Genomic DNA, 27434 nt, shown 5'->3' on the forward strand with positions numbered 1-27434 from the left:
TGGTAGGGTGTAGAAGGGACCAAGCTACGTGGTCATCAGTCCCTCCGACCTTGGATTAGCTAAAACTGATAAAATCCCACATTAGAAAAGGGAACTACAATGTCCATAAAATGATAAACTATTGACAGGGAAGGAAGGAAAAGGGTGGAAGAAAAGGTGAGGGAAAGACAGTGACTAATGACAGGGGTGTGAAGGAAGACACACAGGAGACAAGAGAGATGATCAAGACATAACAGACCCCATAAGGAAAGAAGTGGGAAGGCAGAGGGCCACGGTGAACCACCAAACCCAGTTGAAGCCAATCCATTCAGGGAGAAGGGGGGAGCAAGAGAGCCCGCCAGCCCCTCCACTCACCGCTAGGGTGGAAGGTCCCTCCCTTAAATAAAGCGATAAAAAGCCCCATCACAAATAAAACGTAAAACGAGATCCACCCTGAGGCATTGTCAGCCAACACCAGGAGTAACAAGTCTAGAAGGCTAAAAGTCCACACGGTGACTAAGTTGGGGCAGTCCAATAAGATGTGAGCCACAGTCAACATCAATCCACAATGACAAAGAGGGGGGTCCTCACGACGGAGCAGATAACTATGAGTTAGCCAAGTATGGCTGATACGGAGATGGCACAGTACGACAGAGGCCTTACGAGAGGCCTGGAAGGAGGACCGCCACGGAATTGTAGAATCCTAAATCGTCCTGAGCTTGTTCGGCGAAGAAAGAGTGTGCCATTCTGCATCCCAAAGGCCCAAAACCTGACAACGTAATGCTGAGCAAAGGTCTATTTCTGGAATGCCAATAGCAGGAGATGGCCTGGTAGTAGCTAATTTAGCCAGTCAATCAGCAAGTTTATTGACGGGAATCCCAACATGGCCTGGGGTCCAAATGAAAATCACTGAACATCCACGTTGAGGAAGAAGAGAAAGGGAGTCCTGGATAGCAATGACCAGTGGGGGAAGCACTGGCCGATAGCGTGCAAACCGCTCAACGAGTCACTACAGATAATGAAGCAAGAGCGGTTATGGTCCAGTGTGTGCAAAACGGCTACCAATTCTGCAGTAAAGACACTACAGCCATCTGGCAAGGAATGGAGTTCCGTGCATCGCACATAGGTGTAAGCAAAACCAGTGTGACCAGCAACCATGGAGCCATCAGTATAGATCACTTCTGAACTCTGAAGAGAACTGAGGAGACAGTAGAACTGGTGGCGAAAAGCCATCGGAGGGGCGGAATCCTTTGAATCGAGTGAGAGATCAAGACAGAACTGCGGCCAAGAGACACACTATGGAAGGGAACGTGTGTGAGGGGAGAAAAGAGGCGGTAAAGGGAATTGCTGGAGCTCAGAAAAGAGAGACTGAATGGGGACAGCCATGGTAAGCCCACATCGTGGCTGCTGCTGCGGCAGGGTGATCACCATGTCTGGATAAAGGAGACCATAATTAGGGTGCTTTGGGGTGCAGCGAATGCAGAGTGCATAAGATATTAGCTGTTGTTGGCGAAAAACTCGCAGTGGTGGAATCCCTGCCTTTGCCAGAAGGCTAAGTACGGGGCTAATCTGGAAGGCACCAGTCGCAAGTCGGATCCCTCAGTGGTCGATGGTGTCTAGTATCTGCAATGTCAAAGGCGACGCAGAACCATAGACAGGACTTCCATAGTCTAAACGAGACCGGCCCAACACCCGATACAATCACAGGAGAACAGAGCGGTTGGCACCTCAGAGGGTATTGCACAAACACCTAAGAACATTGAGATTGGACCAGCATGTCCTCTTCAGCTGGAGAAGACCAGCCCCAAGAAGCGATGGGTGTGCACCACCTCAAGGGGCTGGCCATGGAATGGGGATGGAGTGGGGAAGGGGATCGACTGTGCAGCAATGGCAGAAATGCATGACACATGACTTGGCTGCCAAAAACTGAAAGCCATGGGAGAGAACCCCGGTAGATTGCGCCGCCCCCCCCCCCCCCTTTAGATGGCGTCCTACAGCGTCCATTACGGAGGAAGCGACGTAGATACAAAAATTGTCAGCATACAAAGAGGGGGATACTGTTGGGCCAATAGCTGTCACCAGACCACTAATGGCTACGAGAAAGAGAGAGACACTCAGCACAGAACACTGTGGAACCCCATTTTCTTGCCGATGGGGAGTGCTGTAGGAGGAGCCAACTTGGACCCGAAAAGAGCGACAAGAAAGGAAATTACAGGTGAAAATTGGCAGAGTGCCACGAAGGTCCCATTTGTGAAGGGCGGTGAGGATGTGGTGGTGCAAGGTGGTGTTATAGGATTTATGCAGATCAAAGAAGACTGCAAGGAGGTGTTGCCAATGGGCAAAAGCTGACCAGATAGCAGACTCCAGGTGGATCAAGTTATACATCATAGAGCGGCCACTGCAAAAACAACTTTTGAGTCGATGACCAAAGGCCGCGTGATTCAAGGATCCAAAACAGCCGTTGACTCACCATGCGTTCAAGGAGCTTGCAGAGGATGTTAGTAAGGCTAATTGAACAGTAGCTATCCAACTGAAGAGGTGCCTTCCTGGCTTCAACACTGGAACAACAATGCTTGCCTTGCCACAAGGTAGAAAAGACTGCCTCACTTCACAGACGGTTGAAGAGGGTCAGTATACAATGGTGGCCAGCCACCGATAAGTGTTGGAGCATTTGGTTATGTATCCGATCCAGTCCAGGAGCAGTGCCAGGACAAGGGTGAGGGTGCTGGCAAATTCCCACTCGCTGAATGGGGCATGATATGGCTCCAAGCAGCGAGAAACAAAAGACAAAGGCAGTAGTTCTGAGCACTCCTTCAGCAGAAGGAATGTGGGCGGATACTGAGTCGATGCTGATGCTTGAGCAAAGTGTTGAGCGAAATTTTCTACTACAAAGTCCGGATTGGTAAGGACAACACCATGCACAGAAATTCCTGAATCCCCGGTGGGAGGATGGTGGCCAAAAATTCACCAGAGTTTTGCCCAGACTTGTGAAAAGGGGGTGTGTGGGCCTACGGCAGCTACATATTGTTCCCAGCAAATCCGTTTCGGTCTTTTATGGCTGCAGCAATTTACAGAGTCCACCAAGGGACCATCTTCCGGCGGGGGGAACCTAAGGAAGAAGGGATTGCTGAAAGAACTGCTGAAAGGATGGCGGCAGTCAAAGTCTGTGTAAATTCATCAACACTGTTGTGTGGCAATACAGGGGGGATGGGAGCAGAGGAGAAGGCACCCCAATCAGCCTTAGAGATGGTAAAAGTTAGTAATCAAACCTGCAAAGGATATATGCAAAACATCTTTCCACAAGAACAACTACAACTTGTAGCAGTTGATCTTTATGGATCATTGCCTAAGGCTAAAAGAGGATTTTGTTACATATTTGTCATGGTTGATCTTTTTTCAAAATTCATTAAACTATATCCGTTGAAGAAAGCAACAAGTCATTTTGAAAATTAGAAGAGACTATTTCACAAAGGTAGGAAAACCGAAGAGCATACTTTCTGACAATGGAGCACAATTTACTTCTAAACTTTGGAAAACATTTGTTGAGGATAAGAACATAAACCATATTCTGATATCTGCTTATCACCCGTCAAGCAATCCGGCTGAGCATTACATGAGAGAAATAGGGAGATTATTTAGAACTTATTGCAACAAAAATCATGTAAGAGTATGTAGACAGCTTTGAAGGTTCTGCCCACATGAAATTATCTACCACAAGAAACCACCGAATATGATCAATGAATTAGTTGGATTCCCACCATGTAAGGCTATGAGTCCACAGGAAAGAGAAGAAATAGTCAAGGAAGTAATGGAACAAGGGAAATTGAGGCAAAACAAAAATGATACGAAGTTGAAACCTACAAATTTTAAAATCGATGATCTGATCCTGGTGAAGACACATGAAAAATCCAAGGCTATAAGTAACAAATTAAAGAAATTCTTTGATATCTATATTGGTCCATTCAAATTCAGTCTATGCCACACCCAAATGCATACAGGTTAGTGTATCCAAAGTCTGGAATGTTATTTGGTCTACATAACATAACTGAACTGCAACCCTATAAGCAAATGTCAAACACCAAGAAAAAATGAGATGATGAAAAAGCCCTCAGGAGGACACATCTTTGTGTCAAGTGCGTGGCGAGCACTAGGTCTCCGAGCTATGCAGCGTTCTATTTTCTTCTTACCGTTTTCGGATGCTACATCTTTTACTCATCTATAAACCTGTAATGAAGTTATTTACTGTAAATAAAACCCATTCTCTGTAGTACAAGTTTTCTGTACGTAATATGACTATTGAGTGACATTATTTGAGGAATAATTTGAAAATGTAAACTGTGTACTAAATTTGCCTTTTCTACAGCAGTAATTGACCAGTTGTTGTAGTTATACTCTGTAGAGCATGTATTTGATTTTATGGGTGGTTCTTTAAGAATTAGAAGCATGCTCATGATTTTATGAATTTGCTAGTGAGATATACAAATGGACAATATTAAAGATGTACACGTGTTACTGAATGCACAAGTTGCAATGTGACAAAAGACATTTTGTGAAAAGTTTGTCATTACAAGACGGCGTGATAATGAACAATCTGTAAGTTTATGTTTGATATGATAAAGAGTTAAATGAGATCTGGGGGGTCAAATATACTGTATAGGGGAATATACTGAAATATTAATCAAAAAGAAAGGATACATATACAATTTGTTTTTGTTCATTGACTTTAATCTGTATATAGCTAAATCTTTACAGTTTAGAGATACTTATCTTTGTGTGATTTTGTTCATAAATATGCTATTAGTATAGGATATTATGTGAATGATTTTGACATATTTATACCAGATGTGACCTTAATTGTAACCTGCACGAGTACCTTGAGTAATGAGTTCATTCCTGTTTGTATCGAGAGAACCGTATCCAAATCCGTACCTGATCTGGATGAAAAAATTAAAAACTGTAAAACTAATATTGGACTGTGCTACAGCAGCGTAGAGAGCCAGAAAAAAAGAGAGGTTGCACACACAAGATGGACAGCACTAAAGGACTGATGATTGTGAGCTGCCAATTCCTTACGATGCGCAATGTGACCCAGTGACTGGAGTAACAGTTAAGAAAAGAAAACTTTTTTGATTTTTTTAAAAATTATGTATATGCATTTAGCAGCCATTCATACAAGAAATACTTGGAAGAGTGGCTGGGGTGGTGTATAACAATACAGCCTTCCCCAAGACTCTTATGAAGAGACTGATCCCGCCTTTTTTGTATGCAGCTGGGTGGCTGTCGGACGAGTCAGTGCTTCCTAGGGACTTGTATGTGTGCCTTTATATATAACATTCTGTCCAATTTGCTATAACACTTGATATTCATTGTGAAACCATATACACTATTCTGGAAGGACATATATTATCGTGATTGTCAGGGGATTGTTGTCATTAACAAAATTATGTACAGGTGCAGAGCTAGATGTTTAATCAAGAAATTGAAGGGTTAAATATTTGGCGGCAAATATTAAGAGACTGTGGAAATGTTGGCATAAATGGCTGGAGCCTCTAATTACCTTAATTGTAGTTGATTGATGGGTTGACACAGAGAACCTCATTATCTTGAGAAATTGCTTAAAAGTTATTACCAAGCAATGTATTTTCATTTGTTATCTATTTTTAAGTCCTCCACTGAATTAATATCCTTTGTAATTACATTTCTAACTACCTCTCCAATATTTTACATCACATAACTTTCCCATTTTCAGAATTTGAGGCCTTATTTGTAAATTTTATGTATTTAGTTGGATAAAGCACCAGAGTTTTACAGTCATTGAATGTTATAACCAAATCCAAACTGTTTAATTACATAAATAATACAAGAGACAATATTGTTCACATCGATTTTCGTATTTAAAACTAATGATGATACTATAAAAAATTATGTCAATTAATATTGTATTCTATACCTTATTTGGCTTTAACATCAGTTTCCTTACTTTTTGTAAATTTTAATTGTAACATAGAAATTGAACAAATTTAATAATGGGTTATTTTGAAATTTACTGTTAAAATTCTATATAAAGCAAAGCAGCGATGCTGCAAGAGAGTCAGTTGTTGAGTTGTTTTGTCAGTCAAAGACATCTGTGAAGTATGTCAGTCAGTGTTTTGTTAACGTAATGAGTATGCAGTTCAGTTTCAATAAATTTTGTGAAGTTGGAAACTGTTATATTCTTCATCAAATGATCTCCAGGCAACAGAAAGTAAAGTTAAATATAACGATCTGAGTAGAACGTTATAGGTTCAAAATGGTGACACCACGTTTCGTCACAGAAACAATTTGAGACAGAAAGATGTATTCCTCCTCATGATAATGTTGCAGATGACTCAAAGACAGCAGCATTCGAGTATTGTGGTGTTCGGCAGTCAGTTGGTGTGGAGCCCACTGTGCACAGATTTTTTGAAAGTTCAAGTGTTGATGCATTATGGTGTGGGCGGCGCACACGCTAATACCCAGTAACCAATGGATCTCGTCCACGGTGGTCCAAGACTAAAGTATTCACTTCTGCAACCATTTCTGGTGTGATACCATGATGAGCCTGTCCAGGACGAGCAAATCGTCTTCCAGTGACTCGCGCCCCTCAAGGAATAGTTTGCGCCACTTCACAACACTTTAACAACTCTGACTGTACTCACCGTACACAACCTTCATCCGTCGATACATTTCACGGCTTCCAATTCCCTCCACCGCCAAAAATTCTCATTGTCCCTGCTTACTCGCCTGCATATTCAGTAGTGGACCACCTTCTCTTCGGCGTGAAACCACACTGGCACTATGCAACATCAAACAGTGCGCAAGCGTCGGTCTCTCTACCAACAGATCGCCCCATCATACCCGCAATTACATCGTGCCATCTTAAGTGTAAGGCAAAGGTAGATGCACTGACCAGGTTTAATTTGAATGACCCTCATAAAAAGCTGTGCAATCATTGCAGCAGAGCTGGTAAATGACATGGCTGCTTTCACAGGTGACCTGGGCCATGATAGGGTAGGATAAACATGGACAAGACTGGAATAGGAAGTGGTTGGTTTGGGGTATAAAGGGACCAAACTACAGGGTTATCAGTCCCTTTTTCCTGACACAAGCAAGGTGCAAGGTATAAAAACACCAAACACCACACCTAAAGAGAAAACGAATGGAACAAACAGAAAACGGGGAAAACATACAACACAAGGAAAAGTGGAAGAAGGTATTAAAACCACAGAGCATATGGTCTGGGCTGGTTGATTACAATAATGAAAGAGGATGAGCCAGCCACTCTGCAACACATTAAAATGTCCACCCCAAAAAGACAAGGCGAGATGAACACATATAGGGAAAAGACGACCACCAAGACAAACAAATGCAAAGAAAGTGCAACAGAGTTAAAATGGAGGGAGGGTGGCGATCTCAGATAGAAAACTAAATGCCTGCCCTTAGATGGTACGATAAAAACCTCCCCTCACAAATTAAAATGTAAAACTAAATCTGCTGTTGCGGCGCCCAACACCGAAGGTAGGGTGCTGGGAAGGTTAAAAGTCTATCGCAGAGCGGCTAAAAGTGGGCAGACCAGCAAGACGTGGACGACAGTAATATATGAGCCACAGTGACACCGAGGAGGGTCCTCATGGCGGAGGAGGTAGCCATGTGTTAGCCACGTATGGCCAATGTGAAGCCGGCAGAGAACCACGGAGTCCCTGTGAGAGTCCTGCATGGAGGTCTTCCACACATTCGTAGACTCCTTAAGGGCACGCAGTTCATTGTGCGTACTGAGATTATGCCATTCCGTCTCCCAAAGCTGAAAAACCTTGCAGCATAATAATGACTGCACATCAGTTACAGGAATGCCGATCTCCAGAAGCGGTTTCCGTGTAGCGCGTTTGGGCAGCCTGTCGGCAAGTTCATTTCCTGGGATTCTGACGTGGCCTGGGGTCCACACAAACACCATGGAAAGGCTGGACCGTTCCAGGTCATACATGGACTCCTGGATGGTTGCTACCAAAGGATGGCAGGGGTATCACTGGTTGATAGCTTGTAGGGCGCTCAAGGAGTCAGTACAGAGAAGAAAAGACTCATCAAGGCATGAGCAGATGCACTCAAGGACATGAGAAATGGCCACCAGCTCTGCTGTGAAAACACTGCAGCCATATGGCAAGGAGTGCTGTTCAATATGTCCTCCACACGCGAAGCCAACGTGAATATCAGCCATCGAGCAGTCAGTGTAAACTACTTCTTGGTCCCGGTATTGCCAGTTGAACGCCACATTGGTGCAATGGGTCAAGTAAGCGCAACCATAAACCACACTGCCATTGTCAATTCAGGATTGAACAAGGGCTCTGTAGAGCGGCAGCAGCATAGAGCGATCTGCACCCCAATTGGTTTGCTCAGGCAGCAGAGGGCATTGAGGTGCTGCCAGCACTTCAGCTTCAGCAGATGAAGATGAGGAAGCCATGTCAATCGGGTGTCGAAAACCAGCTCAAATAATCGATATGTCTCCACTACAGTAAGTGGATCGTCATTAAGGTAAAGTTCTGGTTCCGGATGAATGGTACGACGCCGACAGAAATGCATGACACACGACTTCGAGGCTGAAAACCGGAAGCCGTGAACTAGAGCCCACGACCGCACCTTGTGGATGGCTCCCTGTAGCCGCCACTCGGCAACACCAGTACCGGAGGAGCAGTACGAAATGCAGAAGTCGTCTGCATACAGAGAAGGTGAGACCAATGGCCTGACAGCTGCTGCTAGATCATTAATGGCCACTAAAAATAGAGATACACTCAATACAGAGCCCTGCTGGACCCCATTCTCCTGGATACGGGGGGAACTATGGGAGGCACCAACTTGGACACATAAAGTATGGAGCAACAGGAAATTCTGGATAAAAATCAGGAGTGGGCCTCAGACACCCCACCCGTATAATGTGGCAAGGATATGATGTTGCCAGGTTGTGTTGTAAGCTTTCCATAAATCAAAAAAGATGGCAACCAGGTGTCGGCGTCTGGAAAAGGCTGTTCAGATGGCAGATTCGAGGGAAACTAGATTGTCAATGTTAGAGTGACCCTGGCAGAAACTGCCCTGGCATGGAGCCATTAGGCCACGTGACTCCAGGACCCAACACAACTGCTGATTTACCATACGTTCTAACAGCTTACAAAGAACATTGCTGAGGCTGATGGGCCAATAGCTATCCACATCAAGCAGGTTTTTTCCAGGTTTGAGCACTGCAATGATGGTGCTCTCCCACCATTGCGATGGAAAGACGCCACTGCACCAGATCCGGTTCAAGATGACAAGGAGATGACGCTTGTAGTCAGACAAGAGATATTTGATCATCTGGCTCTGGATCCGATCTGACTCAGGAGCTGTGACGGGGCAATGTGCAATGGTGCTGAGGAGCTCCTACTCTACAAAATGGAGCATTATAGGATTCACTGTGACATTCAGTGAATGAGAGGGCTTTCCTTTCCATCCGCCATTTGAGGGTACAAAATTTTGGGGGATAATTCTCTGATGCGGAGGCTCAATCACAGCGCTCAGCAAAGTGCTTGGCAATTGTGTTTGTGTTGGTAGATAACACGCCATTGAGGCTAATGCCAGGAACACAAGTCGGAGTCTGGTATCCACAAACACGTCTGATCTTCGTCGAGACTTGGGAAAGTGACACATGGTACCCAATGGTCGAGACGTACCTCTCCCAACACGCCTGTTTCCATCTTTTTATAAGCTGTCGAATGCAGGCATGCTTGAGTCATTTAAAAGCTATTAGCTGCTCTAGGGAAGGATGCTGCTTATGTCGCTGTAGAGCCCGCCGACGCTCTTTAATGGATTCAGCGATTTCCGGCGACCACCAAGGTACTGACTTTTGCCGGGGGCACCCTAAAGAACTCAAGGGATCGTGTTTTCCACCGCAGAAACAATCAATCTAGTGACCTGCTCAACTACCATATCAATGGTACCATGTAGGGGAGATTCAATGGTGAAGCAGAAGTGAAAGCTTCCCAGTCTGCCTTGTTTAAAGCCCATCTTAGTAGACGTCCTGGGGAATGGCACTTGGGGAGTGACAGGACGATGGGAAAGGGGTCAGAGGAATAAATCAATGGCCGAGTAAGTGCCGTGAGCCACACTGAAATGTGTGGGGGCCCCAGTATTTAAGAGTCAGAGGTCAAGTTGAGACAGGAAAGTTTCAACATATCTACCTCGGCCAGTAAGCACAGTGCCACCCCACAAGGGGTTATCGGCGTTAAAATCTCCCAAAAAGTAGGAAAGGTTTAGGGAGTTGTTGAATCGGTGCAGCCAATATGTTCAGGGGTAGTGCACCATCTGGAGGAAGATATTTGTTGGAGACAGTTATTTCCTGTGTCGTCCTTATCCTGACAGCCACAGCTTCAAGAGGGGTTTGAAGGCACGGGTTCACAGTCACAAACTCCACCTGACACTGCTATAGTCGCTATGGTTCTTGAAATATCCCCTACAGCCACGGAGGGCAGGGGTCTGCATTGCCAGGAACCAGGTTTCCTGGAGGGCAATGCAAAAAGCAGGTGTAAAGCTTAACAGTTACCGTAGCTCAGCCAGGTGGTGGATAAAACCGCAGCAATTCCACTGGAGAATGATGTTATCATGAGGCTGGGAAGGCATGAAGAATGCAAGGAGGCAGGTTATTCCTCAAGGTCATCTGCTGCCACCGACTGAGTATTTGCATCCATTCCTATTGCGGATGAGGCATCAGTGAGATCCAGGTCCTCAGGGGACACTGAGATCTCCACCTCATCTGCAGGTGCAGAATTGGTAGGAAGTGGTGGTACTGGGACCACCGGAGGGTTCTTTTTCTTAGCAGACTTCTTTGTTTGCTTGTCCTCTTGCTTCTCTTTAGGGGCTTGCTGGGAGGACTTCTCTGAAGTAGCTTCAGGCATGGAGGAAGACCATGAAGCTCTTCGTCCAGCAGCTTTTGGCTCCTTTAGCCACTGGCGAGTGTCTGCTGTGGCATTAGTGGAGACCTTGGGAGAGAGGGTCCCAAGAGACCTCTTCCACACGAGGAGCCGGAGAAGGTGTTGCTTCTCCAGCTGAGGGGAGGGGACTGATGTCCCCTGCATTTGGGGAGGACTTGCTCCCAAAGTACCTACTTTGGGAGCAATGGAAGGAGATTTTCCCCTTACCACCAAATAGCAGATGTATTCTGGAGGCACAGAGGGCCCACTTTTCGTGGCATAGAGTGTGGTATGACTGGTACTTGTGATGGCGATGGTAATGTAGCTGCAGTGTGTGTGTATGTCAACCGAGCTGGGTGTAATCATTCAAATTTATGTTTAGCCTCTTGCTAAGTCAACCAGACCAGGGTCTTTTACTCCATGATTTTCTGCTCCTTTTGGAGTACTGTGCAGTCTAGTAAGCAGGGGGAGGGCTGCTCTCCGCAGTTGATACAAGTGGGAGGAGGCGCACAGGGAGTATCTGGATGCAGTGCATGGCCGCAGTCTTGACAGGTGGCGTTAGAAGTGCAGCAGGAAGACATGTGCTCAAGTTTCCAGCACTTAAAGCACCGCTATGGATTAATGTCACAGTGGTAATCCATAACGTTGACCTTTCAGGTAATGAATCACCCTCAAAGATCAAGATGAAGGCACCAGTAGCAAACCTGATGTCTTTGGGTCCCCTATAAACGCGCCGGATGAAATGAACACCCCACCGTTCTAGATTGGTGCTGAGCTCATCGTCAGACTGCAAGAGGAGGTCGTGATGGAAAATAATCCCCTGGACCATGTTGAGGCTTTTATGGGGAGTGACAGAAACAGGAGTATCACCCAAATGGTCACAGGTGAGTAACGCCCGGGATTGGGCTGGGGATGCTGTCTGAATCAAGACTGCTCCGCTTCTCATCTTGGACAGCACTGTCACCCCCAAACTTATCCTCAAGATGTTCAACAACAGACTGAGGCTTCATAGGTAGAAAGCGAGTCCCTGTCCATTCTGCTACAGACTAAATACCGAGGCGAACATGGCTCTCTTCTTTCTGTAGCCCTACGTTCCTCCCATGGTGTAGCGATTGAGGGAAATGATTTAGAGCCATATCTGTCATCATTGTACTCAATCTTGCCCTTTTAGAGACTGCTGGTGCCATACAGTCACCAGCAAGAGATGACTTAGTCTGCTTCATTGCGGGTCATCTGCCCTGATGGCACCGACTCTGATCAGGGGCTCTCCCCACTGGCACCACCCAGCCACAGCAAAGGCCACCTGGCAAGAGTCCTGATGCCCCAGGGAGACAGGCTTCTATTCTTTGGCATACATGGGGAGTTTTCAGCTCAGGCATCAGCAGTACAATCCCTATTTTCTCAGGGGGCTGCCACCAAATGGCCAAATGGGTATATGACGGCCCCACCCAATGGATGGCTACTGGCACAGAGAAATCCAATACTGTCATGGGGGCAAAAGATGACAGCGGACAACAGAAGAAGATGACATACCCCAGAAAGTGTCCTCACCCAAATAGTTGAACTGCAAGTGGAGATGCAAAGCCATGACAAGAGGTTCTGGAGATTGAATCTAAGGGCACTATGGATAACTCATGCACCACGTAAGGCATCTTTCCCCATATACCCTGCACTTCTGTAGAATTTGTAAAGTGGAAAGTTAAACCACAAAATGGGACCTGAACTTATAGGGCTGTTTGCAGATTAGATCTGGGGGGCAGTGCCTGTCTGTAAAGGCCTTGGTGATACCCTCACCATATTGAGCACGGGAGTTCTTGTCACTGCAGATACACCATCCCTGGGCGGCCAGGTTGTATGGGAGGGGCTTATTGGTGGGAAAGGGATGACAGCTGTCAAAATTCAGGTACTGTTGGTGGTTGGTGGGTTTAATGTGGACAGAGGTGCAGATGGAGCCATCAGAGTGGAGGAGGTCAACATCTGGGAAGGTGGCACACTGGGTTGAGGAGGACAATGTGAAGAGAATGGGACAGATTGTGTTGAGATTGTGAAGGAACGAAGATAGAGTGGCTTGGCCCTGAGTCCAGATCATGAAGATATCATCAATGAACCAGAATCAGACTAGAGGTTTGGTGTTTTGGGAGGCTAGGAAGGTCTCCTCTAGATTCCCCACAAAAAGGTTGGCATAGGAGGGTGCCATGTGAGTGCCCTTAGCTGTGCCGCTGATTTGTTTATATACCTCCCCTTCAAATGATTAGTAGTTGTGGATTAGGATAAAGTTGGTAAGGTCTATGAGAAATGTCGTAGTGGGTTTGGAGTCATAAGGGCATTGCGGAAAGGTAGTGTTCAATAGCGGTAAAACAATGGGCATGAGGAATGCTGCTGTATAGGGAGGTGGTGTCAACGCATTGTGCACGGATCCAGGAGATAAAGGGGTGGGGTTAGTGGAGAGATGGTGAAGGAAGTGGTTGGTGTCTTGAGTGGGAGGCTAGATTATGGGCAATTGGTTGGATGTGTTGGTCAATGATGGCCAAAATTCTTTCATTGGGGGCACAGTAACCAGCCACAATGGGACATCCGAGATTGTTGGATTTTGGGGAGCATGTAGAAGGTGGATATGCGAGGTGTCATAGGGGTGAGGAGGGAAATGGATTCAGGGAAGATGTTATGGGGAAGTGCCAAGGCTTTAAGCAGAGACTGGAGTTTGTGTTGTACTTCTGGGATAGCATCACTCTGGCAGAGTTTATAGGTGGAGGAATCAGATAATTGGCAGGGGCCTTTTGCCAGGTAATCACTGTGATTCATAACAGCAACAGTGGAACCTTTGTCTGAAGGTAGGATGATTATGTAAGGGTTTGTTTTATGGTTGTGTATGCTGTCCTTTCTTCTATTGAAAGGTTGGTGGTCTGAAGAAGGGACCTGGGGAAAGATGGTGAGACCACGTTGGAGGTAAGGAATTCCTAGGAGGTGACCAGCAGGTGGTTAGATGGGGGAGGGGGGGGGGGGGAAATCATGGCTGTATGGTGGTATGAACTGGAATAGGCAGGGTTCAATGTTGGAATTAGGGTGGTGGCAAAGAAATGCTTCCATTGCACAGATTGGGAGAAAGAGAGTAGGTATTTGACAAGTCCAGCATGGTTAAATTTGGGTGTGGAGCAGAAGGTGAGGTCTTTGGATATGACAGAAACTTCTGCAGAGCTGAGGGTTTTTGTGGAAAGATTAACAACATTACTGTGGGAATGTTTTGGCTCTAGATTTGGTGGAGAGTTGTTGGGAATTTTTGAGGGATGTGGCAAGTTGAAAAGGTCAGCTAGGTAGGGTTTAGCTGCTATGAGAGGTGGATGAGGAGGAACACCGTGGGTATGACAGGGGTTGAATAGTGGTGCCCCGAGGCAGCAGATTGGATAACTTATGGAGGTGGTATCTGGAATGCCCCTCCAGGTGCTGGAGAGCAAGTGATTCAATGTCAAAGATGTGACTATGGTGTAGGGACTGCAGAGTAGTCGTATCTTGAGGAGGGAGCAGAGGTGGTTCTGGGATGCCTGTGCCATTATATTAGTACCGTATTTACTCGAATCTATGCCACACCTGAAAAATGAGACTCGAAATCAAGGAAAAAAAAAATTTTCCGAATCTAAGCCACACCTGAAATTTGAGACTCGAAATTCAAGGGGAGAGAAAAGTTTTAGGCCGCACCTCCAAATCGAAACAAAGTTGGTCCATAGTAATATGAGACACAATTTAGGTCGAATGAATGACGATACAGCTACAGTAGTTTGGTTCGAGTAGTAAGCTTAGCAGTTAAGCTTTACCAGGTTTGCTATGCGTCAGGCGCTCCGTCCATATTTATACGGGTACCCTTCCATTTTCACGTGCTTCGTCTGGTTTGAATTGATTGCTTATTTTTCTTTGATCTGATAAGTGCCGTTCTCTTTGTTATATAGGTGTTTACGTCACTCTAAGCTGAAAATGCATTATTGTACTGTGTCATGCATTGTTTGTCGCATTCTGATAATGAGTGTTTATGACCTGCCACAGCTCGCGGCATGGCTTGCTTTTGTGCGCGCTACCGCCGCTTACAATTTAAAAAAAAAGGAATCGTCTCATTAGCGAAACAATGGCAAGAGACTGCTATTTGTTTTCTTTGCTGCTTTCTTTGATAATGATCAACAAGAACCAAATAATAGACTGCATATGATAGAAGATGTTCTGAATGAGAGTTTAGCGAAAATTTTTCTCCGTTTGAAAATCTTTGCAGACGACTCTTTCGTACATTACATTCTGCACAGAAATTAGAGTCGTCTTAGATTTAAAAATCTAGTCAATTGTCGTGCTTCATTTCTGACGGTATAACTATTAGGCATAAGAATAATATGAATACAAACATGACATGATATGTATATTCTTCCGCGTTTGCTGTTGTCTCACTCTAGTTTCGTAGTTTATTAGGCAGACAGGATTTAAATGAGATAGCAGCAAACATGAAAGAATACATGGCAAAATGTTTATATTCGTATTATTCTTATGGTGAAGAGAATACTGCATGTGATTCACAATTCATAAAAGTTCCTATCTGCAACCATCTCTTCTCACATGTAGGAAAAAATTCAGAACGTAGAATTGGCCATATTGACAAACACCCCAAACAGGTCTTGCCAGTCGGATTTTCGTAGTACATTGAAATGCTGCCACATTCGAAGATGAACAATACGGAATTTGTACTTACTTCGTTGGATAATGTATAAAAATGCAATGGTCGAAACTCGGGGCGGAGAAAAAACTTGTCTTCCACCTTTTTTTAAATTTATTTACTGATGCAGAGGTTTTGGCTCCAGTATTTATCTTTGTGCCTGCGAAGCATGCCTGTGTAGCGCTACATATATTCGACGGCAGAAGTTAGTTGTAGCGGCACCTACCAACATTTTTCAGAACTTCCCCTTACTTTGCACTCGATTCTAAGCCGCAGGCGATTTTTTGGATTACAAAAACCAGAAAAAAAGTGCGGCTTAGATTCGAGTAAATACGGTAATTACTTACATATCATGTACTTCCAAGGTATTACATTTGTGTGTGTTTTGCACCATCTCCCGGCCTATGCATCAACCACTGACCAACTGCAGATCTTTCAGCATTTTCCAACACTTTTCTAATGATCAGACCTCCCATTGTGCAATTGCATAGTCCATGAACAGTCCCTGAGAGTTGCTGACATTACTCATCAAACTGTTTATTTATGTTGTGAAAACTAATGACCCGATCACATTTGTTTGCACTACACTTGATGTTTCTAACTTCTCATTGAGAATTACATATTTATTACTGCCCTGCAACAAACATTTCAAATGAATGGCATTTCCACAACTAATCTTTATTCTTACAGAGCAGTTGTTCACTCTTCAGAAAAGTCATATGTAAACATAACACATGTTCCGCAATTCTACAAAAATTAGTGTAAATTATATTAGTCTGTATTTCCATGTGTCTAACCTCTGGACCTTCTACTTCACAATTGGTAACTTACCATCAGATTGAATTATATTTTTTTGATCTCCCATCTAACAATTTCTGTATGCTTTTCTGCTTGTCAGTTGTTTCTATTGCTCATGTGTTAACTGCAATCATGAACTTCATTCAGTATGTATAATAAGGAAAAGGCAACAACTCACCTACTGATGACTGATGTGTGGAGCATAGAAACACATTAGCAGAAAACAGTGTTCAGACCAACTTTCAAGCTCTTGCCCATTTTCTAGTAAAACTTCACACATTTTCACACACAACTACACAGACACCCAAACGTACACTCCTGCAGCCATAATGAGGCTGATTATTGAAAGCTGCTCCTGCCTGGGATGAAGGAGGTGGGGAGAGAGTATGGAAGTATGCAAGAGGCAAGGAGGGGGTAGCAAGGTAGAGTGATGCAGGTCTTTTGACAGATGACTCAGTGGCTGTACAAGATGGAGCAGGATATTGGTGTTTAACGTCCCGTCGACAACGAGGTCATTAGAGACGGAGCACAAGCTCGGATTAGGGAAGGATGGGGAAGGAAGTCGGCCGTGCCCTTTGAAAGGAACCATCCCGGCATTTGCCTGGAGTGATCCAGGGAAATCACGGAAAATCTAAATCAGGATGGCCGGACGCGGGATTGAACCGTCGTCCTCCCGAATGCGAGTCCAGTGTGCTAACCACTGCGCCACCTCGCTCGGTACTGTACAAGATGAAAGTAGTTCAGAGGATAGGGGATATAGAGTGAGGGAGAGCAGGAGAGGGGAAAAAATGACAGGAAAGTGGATGAAGGAGACACAGAGGGGAGAGAGAAAGGGAGGGACTGAAAGAGGGGGAGGGATGGTGGGTGACCGCATGTGGGTGGGGAAGACTGGTAGGAGAGGGTGGGAAAGGAGTGATGTGGACAGAGGAGTGAAGGAAAAGGTTAGGTGAGTCAGTGGGAAACAGGTTAGTGGACTTTTTGCAAGTGGACTGTGAGAGTGCAGGATATGCTGGAGAGCCAATTCCCACCTGTGTAGTTCAGGGAATCCGGTGCTGGAAGGGAGTATCCAGCTGGCCCGCATAGTCAAGTAGCTGTTGTAGTAATTTGTTTTGTTGTGTGCAGCACGTTCAGAAACTGGAGGATCAAGTCTGTGATTTGCCACAACCTGGCAGTGGTCATTCGTACACACAAGACAGTTGGTTACTTGTCATGTCCACATGCAATGCTGTGCAGTAATTGCAACGTAGCTGATACATCACACAGATGGCCATACCTTTTACTGGGTAGGAAATCCCTGTGACTGGACTGTGATAGGAAGTGACTGGTGTATTTATGGGACAGGTCTGGCACCTGGGTCAACCAAAAGGGGAAGAACCGTGGGGTGCAAGATTGGCAGCAGGACTGGAATGGGGATCGACAAGGGTATTCTGTAGTGTGAGCAGTAGGACACTATTTTGGTGATATGGGTAGGATTTTGGGAAGTAGATCCCTCATCTTAGGGAATGGATGTTGTTCTGTTTTTCAATTCTCCCCTCTACACCACTTAAATGCTCCACCCTGTGAACTTCTCCGGTCTTGTTGTGCAGCCAATGACTCATCTGCCAAATGGTCCACCTGTCTCTGTCTCACTGCCATTCCTTGCTTCATGTGTCTATACCCCCTCTCCACCTCCATCAGCCCAGGCAACTGCTTTCAATAATTAGTCTCATCATGGCCAAGGGAGTATACATTAGGATGCCTGTGTGGTTGTGTGCGTGAATGTGTGTATTTTTGCTAGAAAAAGAGCAAGAGCTTGAAAACTAGTGTGGATTCTGTTTTCTGTTATGTGTTTCCACGCACATAGGTGAGTGGTTGCCTTCTCCTTATTTTATCCACAAATTTCCAACATCTTTATTATCTCTTCTAGAACTTTAATCTCTCCTCTAATATACAATGAAACAACTACATCTACATTTATACCCTGAAAGCCACATGAAGTGCAAAACAGAGGATACTTTCCATTGATTCATACATTGGTGACCCTCTACGTTCCATTTATTTACAGAGCTTGGGATTAATGATTGCTTTAGCACCTCTGTGCATGCTGTAATTAGTCTAATCTTGTCTCTGTGGTCCATAAGGGAATGGTAAGTATAAGGTTGGTTGGTTGTTTTGGGGGAAGAGACCAAACAGCGAGGTCATCGGTCTCATCGGATTAGGGAAGGATGGGGAAGGAAGTCGGCCGTGCCCTTTGAAAGGAACCATCCCAGCATTGGCCTGGAGCGATTTAGGGAAATCACGGAAAACCTAAATCAGGATGGCCGGACGCGGGATTGAACCGTCGTCCTCCCGAATACGAGTCCAGTGTGCTACCACTGCGCCACCTCGCTCGGTAAGTATAAGGAAGTAGTAAATTCGTAGATTCCTCACTTAATGGTAGTTCTTGAAACTTTATAAGTAGGTTTTCGTAGAATAGTTGGCATACGGTTGCAAGAGTATGTTAAGTCACTTATTTAGTATTTCCATGACATTATATGAAAGCGTATTGTCTGTTCTTTCAAACATGTCCAAAAGAACAGACACCACACACAATCCACAGCTGTGATACATTATATGTAAATTGAAAGTGGAGAGGGGAAGAAAGGAAAGGGAGGGGATCACTGCTGTCAGCTGCATCGGGACATTACACACAATCAGTGGCAAGGGACGAAAATGTGTACCAGACCAGGATTCAAACCTGGGGTCTCCTACTTACTAGGCAGGCACATTAACCACCACACCATCCGGGACACAGCGTTATCACCACTGCACAGACTATTTCAGGAGACCTCACGGCCAATTTACACTCCCATCAAGCGTCACCTACCTGCAGTCCCTGTCTATTTCCTCCATGTTCGCTACTCTGAGATTCCCACTGGAGGTCGGACGTATTTGCGCATCCACACTGAAGAAGGCAGACATATCCGAAAGAACAGACACCTTGCATTCACATAATTAATGCACCTAGCTCAGCAATGGATCCGCCTTCTTCATGGAGGAAATGGGCACAGACTGCAGATACGTGGAGCTCGATGGGAATGTGAATAGGCCATGAGGTGTGCTGAGATAGTCCGCGCAGTTGCGACAATGCTGCATCATGGATGGCACAGTGGTTAATGTACCTGCTCAGTAAGCAGGAGATCCCAGGTTTGAATCCTGATGCAGTACACATTTCCATTCACGGTCATTGATTTCATGTAATTTCCTGATGCAGCTGACAGCAGCAATCCCTTTCCTTTCTTTTCTTTTCGTTCCTTCTCCACCTTCAATTTATATATAATTTCCAACACACTGTCACATGGATGAGAAACTATTCACCATTTGTACTGTTTCTTCGTATATGTTAAACATTACCAGTTAGTCCTAGTCGGCGAGTCCCGCAAACTTGAGCAATATTGTAGGACTGCTTATGCGAGAGTTTTGTAAGCAATCTCCTTGCAGACTGATTGCTACTTTCCTGTATTCTACCACTGAACAAAAGTCTGTCACCTGCTATCCTACAACTGAATCTATGTAATCATTCCACTTAACATCCCCAAAAATTGTTAAACACTGTTATTCATAAGAGGTGACTAATCATGATTGGGACTCACTGATGTTGTACTCAAATGACAATTTCTGCATTTCGTGAAGAGCACAAATTTACATTTCTGGATATTAAAAGCAAGTCACCACCCTCTGCGCCACATTGAAATTGTATCAACGTAAATAATTATACTGCACTATAAGCAAATGCCTACAGCAACTGAAGGGACCAGTGGAACAAGGTGCGTATCAAGAGGGAAGTTCAATAACAGTCATCAGCTTTGGCCAATTAGGTAATGTTAATGGTTACTGTCAAATTACCTTTTTGTGCATATACTCACAGTTTTGTTGTTAGTTGGCAAAGCCAACAAATATGAGGGAAAAAACTGCTTATGTTGAAAGAAAAAAAAAAAAAAAAAATCACCAATAACGTCATTTTATCGTTGTCATATTGTTTACAGTGTTTGTCGCATATTTCCTATGTCTCTTGTCAAAGTCAATGACTCATACTAAACATTCTCCTATAGCAGAAGGCACTAATACAAAAGAGCATTTTTGAGACTCTGCATGTTATACGTTTTGTTACATTCAAAAACAAGACTGTAAATGCAATAAAAGACAAGAATGTAGATGCAATAAGACAAAACAGTTCATTTAGCAAGGAGTTCTTTTCAGTGGTGCATGTGGAAATACTGGTCACCAAAATGTGGTGAATTCAGGAACACAACAGATGCTATCAGCTTAATCCTTACTAAATTGAAGATTAACACTTTCTCCTGCCGACCTCTTGAATTCTGAACCATCTAAAACCTGCATTTTTTCAAAAATGCAAACTAATTTAATTCCTAGTAAGAAATAATTAGAACCACTGACTTTTGAATAGTAGAATACATTACAAGAAAATGACGCGTTTAATATGATGTGTTTAATCTAGCCTAAATGGTTAATGCTAACATTTCACATACTCAATATTAATTCACACACTTACCAATACTACATCAAAATCACTAGGGAAGTCACTTGCTGGGTTGTTTCGAGGCAGTATCTTCCAGTTTTCAATACCAGAATTATTCAGTGCAGCAGCTATGAATTTTTCTCTTGTAGTTGTCTTGTAGTAACCATCAAATGCCACAATGTATTCTGTGAACAAAAGAGCATTACACATTGCTTAACACAACTTAAAATGGACTTCAGTGTGACTAGAATCCCCCCCTCCTGAAATCTTGGTTTGTGGTGACAGATTGATGAGTGGTATAGCCTGATGTCTAAGTTAGGCTGAAATGTGAGAATTTCATATTTCATTGTGAATTGGTTAAGTCAATGAATGTGAACGCCAAAAAAGGTTTGCTAAAATACTGACCTATATCATAGCCTAATGTTTATGTCGGTTCAATGGTTAAATGCACTTTGACATATTAACATACTTTTCATCTTAAAAAAAAATTGTTGCGCAACATAGTTTCAGTAAACATATTTTAGGTAATGAACAAGTCTTTTGATCCATATTATACACAAGTATCATACATAAACAGTAAAAATGCAAGGAAGAGCAAAGTAGGAAGAGGTTGTACATTCTGTAACTTTTACCAAAAAATGAAATTTTTTTTGAATGTCATACGTCTATTTAAGAATGTGAAGCTGTCACCAACCCAAAGTTGGTTTGAATGCCACAGTGCTTACCTAGCCAAGGTAGTATTGGAGGCGGTATGTCCTTGCCTCACTCTACTGTCGAACTGACATGCTCATTCATTTATAAGGAATCTACAGTTTACAATGGACTCTGAACCTCAGTGGAAATTGGCATTTTTCGTATTAACAAACACTGACAGAGAGTGTATGAAACACAAACAGAATAAGAAACTTGTACAGTTTCCAAAGATAAATATGCACAACAGTTGGACTATACTTGTGAAGTAATAAGCCCCATGAGCCATGGATCTTGCTGTCAGCAAGGTGACTTGCATGCCTCTATGATACAGATAGTCATGCCAAAGCTGCAACCACAATGAAGGAGAATCTGTTGAGAGGCCAGACAACTGTGCGATTCCTGCAGAGGTGCGGCAGACTTTACAGTAGTTGCAGGGGCAGCAGTCTGGATGATTACTGATCTGGCCTTGTAACATCACCCAAAACAGCCCTGTTGTGCTGGTACTGTGAACGGCTAAAAGCAAGGAGAAACTACAGCCATAATTTTTACCAAGGACATCAGCTCTACTGTATGGTCAAATAATGTTGGCATTCTCCTGGGTAAAATATTCCAGAGGTAACAGAGTCCCTATTCAGATCTTCGAGAAGAGACTACTCAGGAGGATGTTGTTATCTCATCCCATCCAATAAGTCTCAGCTGACATGGGGTGCTGGGTAACTTTTTGGACTCTACCCCTTTTCTTTAACTTCTCCAGTTCATTTCCCTTCATTCCTCTTCCTTCCCCTTCACTCCTTCTGTTGGAAGAATGAGCCAATGGTTAGAAAAGCTTGAGTAAGTAAAACCTTTTTTTATACTGCGTTCCCCTGTTGCCGCTTGGTGAGTAGACTTTTTATCTATCCAATTATATTATACTGTCAAAAACGGATTATTTTCGGAGAAACAAAACTGATATTCTGCAGATTGGAGTGTGGAATGTTAGATCTCTTAATTGGAGAGGTAGGTTAGAAAATTTAAACAGGGAAATGGATAGGCTGAAGTTAGATATAGTGGAAATTAGTGAAGTTCGGTGGCAGGAAGAACAAGACGTCTGGTCTGGTGAATACAGGGTTATAAATACATGGTCAACAGAGGTAATGCAGGAGTGGGTTTAATAATGAATAAGAAAATAGGAATTTGGGTAAGCTACTATGGACAGTATAGTAAGCACATTATCACAGCCTAGACATACATGAAGCCTATTCCTACCATTGTAGCTACATGTTTACATGCCAACCAGCCCCGCAGATGATGAAGAGACTGAAGAAATGTACGATGAGATAAAAGAAATTATTCAGATAGTTAAACGAGAGGAAAATTTAATTGTGAGTGGGGACTGGAAATAAATAGTAGGAAAAGGAAGAGAAGGCAAAATAGTAGGCTAGCTGAATATGGACTGAGGAAAAGGATTGAAAGAGGAAGCCGACTGGTAGTTTTGCACACAGCATAATTCAATCATCGCTAACACATGGTTTAAGAATCATAAAAGAAGACTGTATATGTGGAAGGGACCTGGAGACATTGGAAGGTTTCAGACTGAGTATACAGGGTGTTTCAGTAAGAGCGTACAAAAATTTAAAAGGACATTGAGAATACTCCACTGAACAATTTGAGGTAGAGAACCAGGGGTTGGGAAGCCCATTTCAGGTGATAATAGGAATAAAATTACATTAGTGTGTAATTTTTTGTCTACATTAGTTACAGTTAACTGTAAATATCATCAATGACACAAGGAACATACCATTTGTACTACATCTTACAAAATATGCTGAAACTGATGACCATCAACCTCAATACAAGCATGACACTGGTGAACAATATTCCGACACACACTGACAAATATCCCTGTTGTGTTTTGTTCACATCACAGGCAGCTACAATTCTGAAAACTAATTCCATCTCTGTATCCACTGGGGCCTCATACACAGGTGGCTTTACATATACCCATAGGAAATAATCAAGGGGATTTAGGTCAGATGACCTTGCAAGGACATAGAATAGGACCTATCCTTCCAATCCAATGACCAGGGAATACAACATTGAGATGATTGTGGGCATCCACACTGAAGTGAGGTGGTGCACCATCATGTTGTATCCACATCCTCTCATGAACAGCCGAGGGTACATTTTCCAACTACTCATATAGAGAACTCTGCATGAACCTTAAGTGCAAATGACCATTCAGATGGCCATGTAGTAGATATGGCCAAATGACATTGTTGGCTACAATGCTAAAATCTCAGGACAGCTGTTAGCATGAGTGACATAAAAGTAGATACCTTAGGTGTTGCGAAACAACTCAAATCACTTAGGAAAGGCAAGTCTTCCGGTCCAGATGGTACCAATCAGGTTCGTTTCAGAGCATGCAGACACAATAGCGCCTTTCTTAGCAATCATATACAACAGCTTACTTGACGAAATATCTGTTCCTAAAGACTGGAAAGCAACACAGGTCACACCAATATTCAATAAAGGAAACAGGAGTAACCCATTGAATTACAGACCCATATCACCGACCTCAATTTGCAGTAGGATTTTGGAGCACATACTGTACTCGAACATTATGAATCACTTTGAAGAAAATGACTTATTGATACACAACACAGATTCTGAAAATATTGTTCTTGTGCACCACATCTAGCTCTTTATTCCCACGAAGTAATGAGTACTGTCGACAAGAAATCTCAGATCGATTCCATATTCCTAGATTTCCAGAAGGCTTTTGATATCGTTCCTCGCAAGTGACTACTAATCAAATTGCATGCATATGAAGTATCGTCTCAGTTGTGTGACTGGATTCGTGATTTCCTCTCACAGAGGTCACAATTCATAGTGATAGATGGTAAATCATCGAGTAGAACAGAAGTGATATCTGGTGTTCTGCAAGGTAGTGTCATAGGACCTCTGCTGTTCCCGATTTACATAAATGATCTGGGTGATAATATAAGCAGCCCCTTTAGATTGTTTACAGATGACACTGTAATTTACCGTCTAGTAAAATCATCAGACAATCAATTCCAATTACAAAATGATCTAGAGAGAATTTCTGTATGGTGTGAAAAGTGGCAATTGGCACTAAACAAAAAAAAGTGTAATGTCATCCGCATGGATACTAAAAGAAATCCGATAAATTTTGGGTATACGATAAATCGCACAATCTAAGGGCTGTCAGTTCGACTAAATATCTAGGAATTACAATTACGAGCAACTTAAATTGGAAAGACCTCATAGAAAATATTGTGGGGAAGACGAAACAAAGACTGCACTTTGTTGGCAGAGCACTTAGAAGATGCGACAAGCCCACTAAAGAGACAGCCTACATTACTCTCGTCCGTCCTCTGCTGGAATATTGCTGTGCAGTGTGGGATCCTTACCAGGTAGGATTGACGGAGGACACTGAGAAAGTGCAAAGAAGGGCAGCTCGTTTCGTGTTACCACGCAATAGGAGTGAGAGTGTCACAGATATGGTACGTGAGTTGGGGTGGCAGTCACTAAAACAAAGGCGGTTTTCTTTGTGGCGAGATCTATTTACGAAATTTCAATCACCAACTTTCTCACCCGAATGCGAAAATATTTTGTTGACACCACCTACGTAGGGAGAAATGATCATCATAATAAAATATGAGAACTCAAAGCTCGACCGTAAAGATTTAGGTGTTCCTTTTTCCCATGAGCCATTTGAGAGTGGAATGGTAGAGAAGTAGCATAAAAATGGTTCGATGAACCCTCTGCCAGGCACTTAAGTGTGAACTGCAGAGAAACCATGTAGATGCAGATGTAGAATGCCAGTTCAGATATTCACAGCAAAACGTACTTGATGATGTGACTCATCCCACATATAGTTGTTCCTGCTGCTTGAAACACCATCATGATAAATGAGACCTCATCAGTAAACAGCACGATTTGGCAGAAATCTGGTCGATCAATCCATTGTTGGAACAACCACTGACACAAAGCAACCCTAGATGCAAAGTCAGTCACAATCATTGCATGGACTCGTGAATGATATGGGTGTAACTGTTTTTCGTACCATATCGCTGCATGCCAGTATGTGCAGTGCCCATTTCACATGCAACATGACTAATATTTGTAATGGGGTCCAGTGCAAAATGTTCCATCACCTCCTCTTCAAAATCGGGTGTGCGAGTGGTCGGCCTGTTGCCAGGTCCTGCATTCGTCGATTGAAAGGAATGAACACTCGTCACGACAGATGATGCCTGTTAGGGAATTTTTCCCTGTACGCCTTTCAGCAGCAAGAGCATTGCAACGTACTTCACCATACATAGGTGCATGTCAGTGAGTTATGACAAACTGTAGTGGTACTGCTCCATTGTATTGTAGTGTATGTCTCTGAATAGTAGTGAGTAATGAATGGATCAGTTGTTGATTCACAACACACTCCGTCATGGGACAATGTAAATGCAATACAACAGAGCCACCTTATGGACGAGTAAAGTAAACAAAATCTGCATCATGGATTCCTGGTAATCAGACTCACTCTCCTTGTTTCCTTCCAGGAAATAAAGGATGCACTTGTAAATAAACAGCACAGTATGTGTAAGCTTGTAAGCATATTAATTGTAAATAAGCTGGAAAACAGTAGCGTTAGACAAAGCAGTAGACAAGTTTACTTCCATATCTCTTTATGCTGGCCTCTCCGATGCCGAGTTCCCTACCTCAAATTGTTCGGTGGAGCATTCTCTACATTCTGTTGTATTTTTGCACAACCAGATTTTAAAATGAGACATTTCTAGGGGCAGATGTGGACTTTGAATACATTTTATTGGTTATGAAGTGTAGACTAAAACTGAGAGGGGGGAAAAAAATGGAATTAAGGAGATGGGAGTTGGATAAGTTGAAAGAACCAGAGGTTGTTGGGAATTTAGGGAGCATTAGGCAACGGTTCATTAGAACAGGGGAAAGGAATACTTAGAAGATGAATGGGTATCTTTAACAAATAAAATAGTGAAGGCAACACAGGATCAAATAAGTAAAAACACAAGGCCTAATAGAAATCCTCAGATAACACAAGAGATATTGAATTTAATTGATGAAAGGAGAAAATTTAAAAATGCAGCAAATGAAGCAGATGAAAGAGAAAAAAAACATTTAAATAATGAGACTGACAAGAAGAGTAAAGCAGCTAAGCAGGAATGGCTAGTGGTCAAATAGTTACCACCTGTACAAAAACTAATTAGAGACCTTTGGGAAAAAGAGAGACTGCTGTATGAATATCAAGAGCTCAGATGGAAAACCAGTCCAAAGCAAAGAAGGGGAAGTTGAAAGGTGGAAGGAATATATAGAGTGTTGTGACTTGGCAAGACAGCCAAGCCACTAGGAGATAGCCGAAAGGTACGCGTTTAAGCGCACGCAGGCTGGCGTGAGGTCTGGAACAGTTAAAGGAATTGAGTCTAGTAAAAAAAGTACGGAGCTTCTGGAATACTTAACTTTAATCCATAATTTGTGAACATTGGTCTGACGGTACATGCATCACAAGATAAATAGCAAATGATAATGGCGCCTTGCTAGGTCCTAGCAATTGACGTAGCTGAAGGCTATGCTAACTATCGTCTCGGCAAATGAGAGCGTAATTTGTCAGTGAACCATCGCTAGCAAAGTTGGCTGTACAACTGGGGCGAGTGCTAGTTAGTCTCTCTAGACCTGCCGTGTGGCGGCGCTCGGTCTGCAATCACTGATAGTGGCGACACGCGGGTCCGACGTATACTAATGGACCGCGGCCGATTTAAAGGCTACCACCCAACAAGTGTGGTGTCTGGCGGTGACACCACATAGA

The 27434-nt window shown here is 43.5% G+C and overlaps 1 protein-coding gene across 4 annotated transcripts in view; it reads right to left on the reverse strand.

The window, feature by feature from the left end:
• LOC124615283 (membrane-bound transcription factor site-1 protease) overlaps window positions 1–27434 on the reverse strand; it is a 145980-nt gene that overhangs the window by 111694 nt on the left and 6852 nt on the right. For all 4 annotated transcript variants that reach the window (XM_047143047.1, XM_047143049.1, XM_047143045.1 and 1 more), the window contains exon 2: window positions 20945–21096. In XM_047143047.1, coding sequence (XP_046999003.1) covers window positions 20945–21096 — 152 coding nt within the window. The remainder of the gene's footprint in view (window positions 1–20944; window positions 21097–27434) is intronic.

This window comes from Schistocerca americana, chromosome 5, assembly GCF_021461395.2.
Source record: "Schistocerca americana isolate TAMUIC-IGC-003095 chromosome 5, iqSchAmer2.1, whole genome shotgun sequence".
Classification (NCBI taxonomy): Eukaryota; Metazoa; Arthropoda; class Insecta; order Orthoptera; family Acrididae; genus Schistocerca; species Schistocerca americana.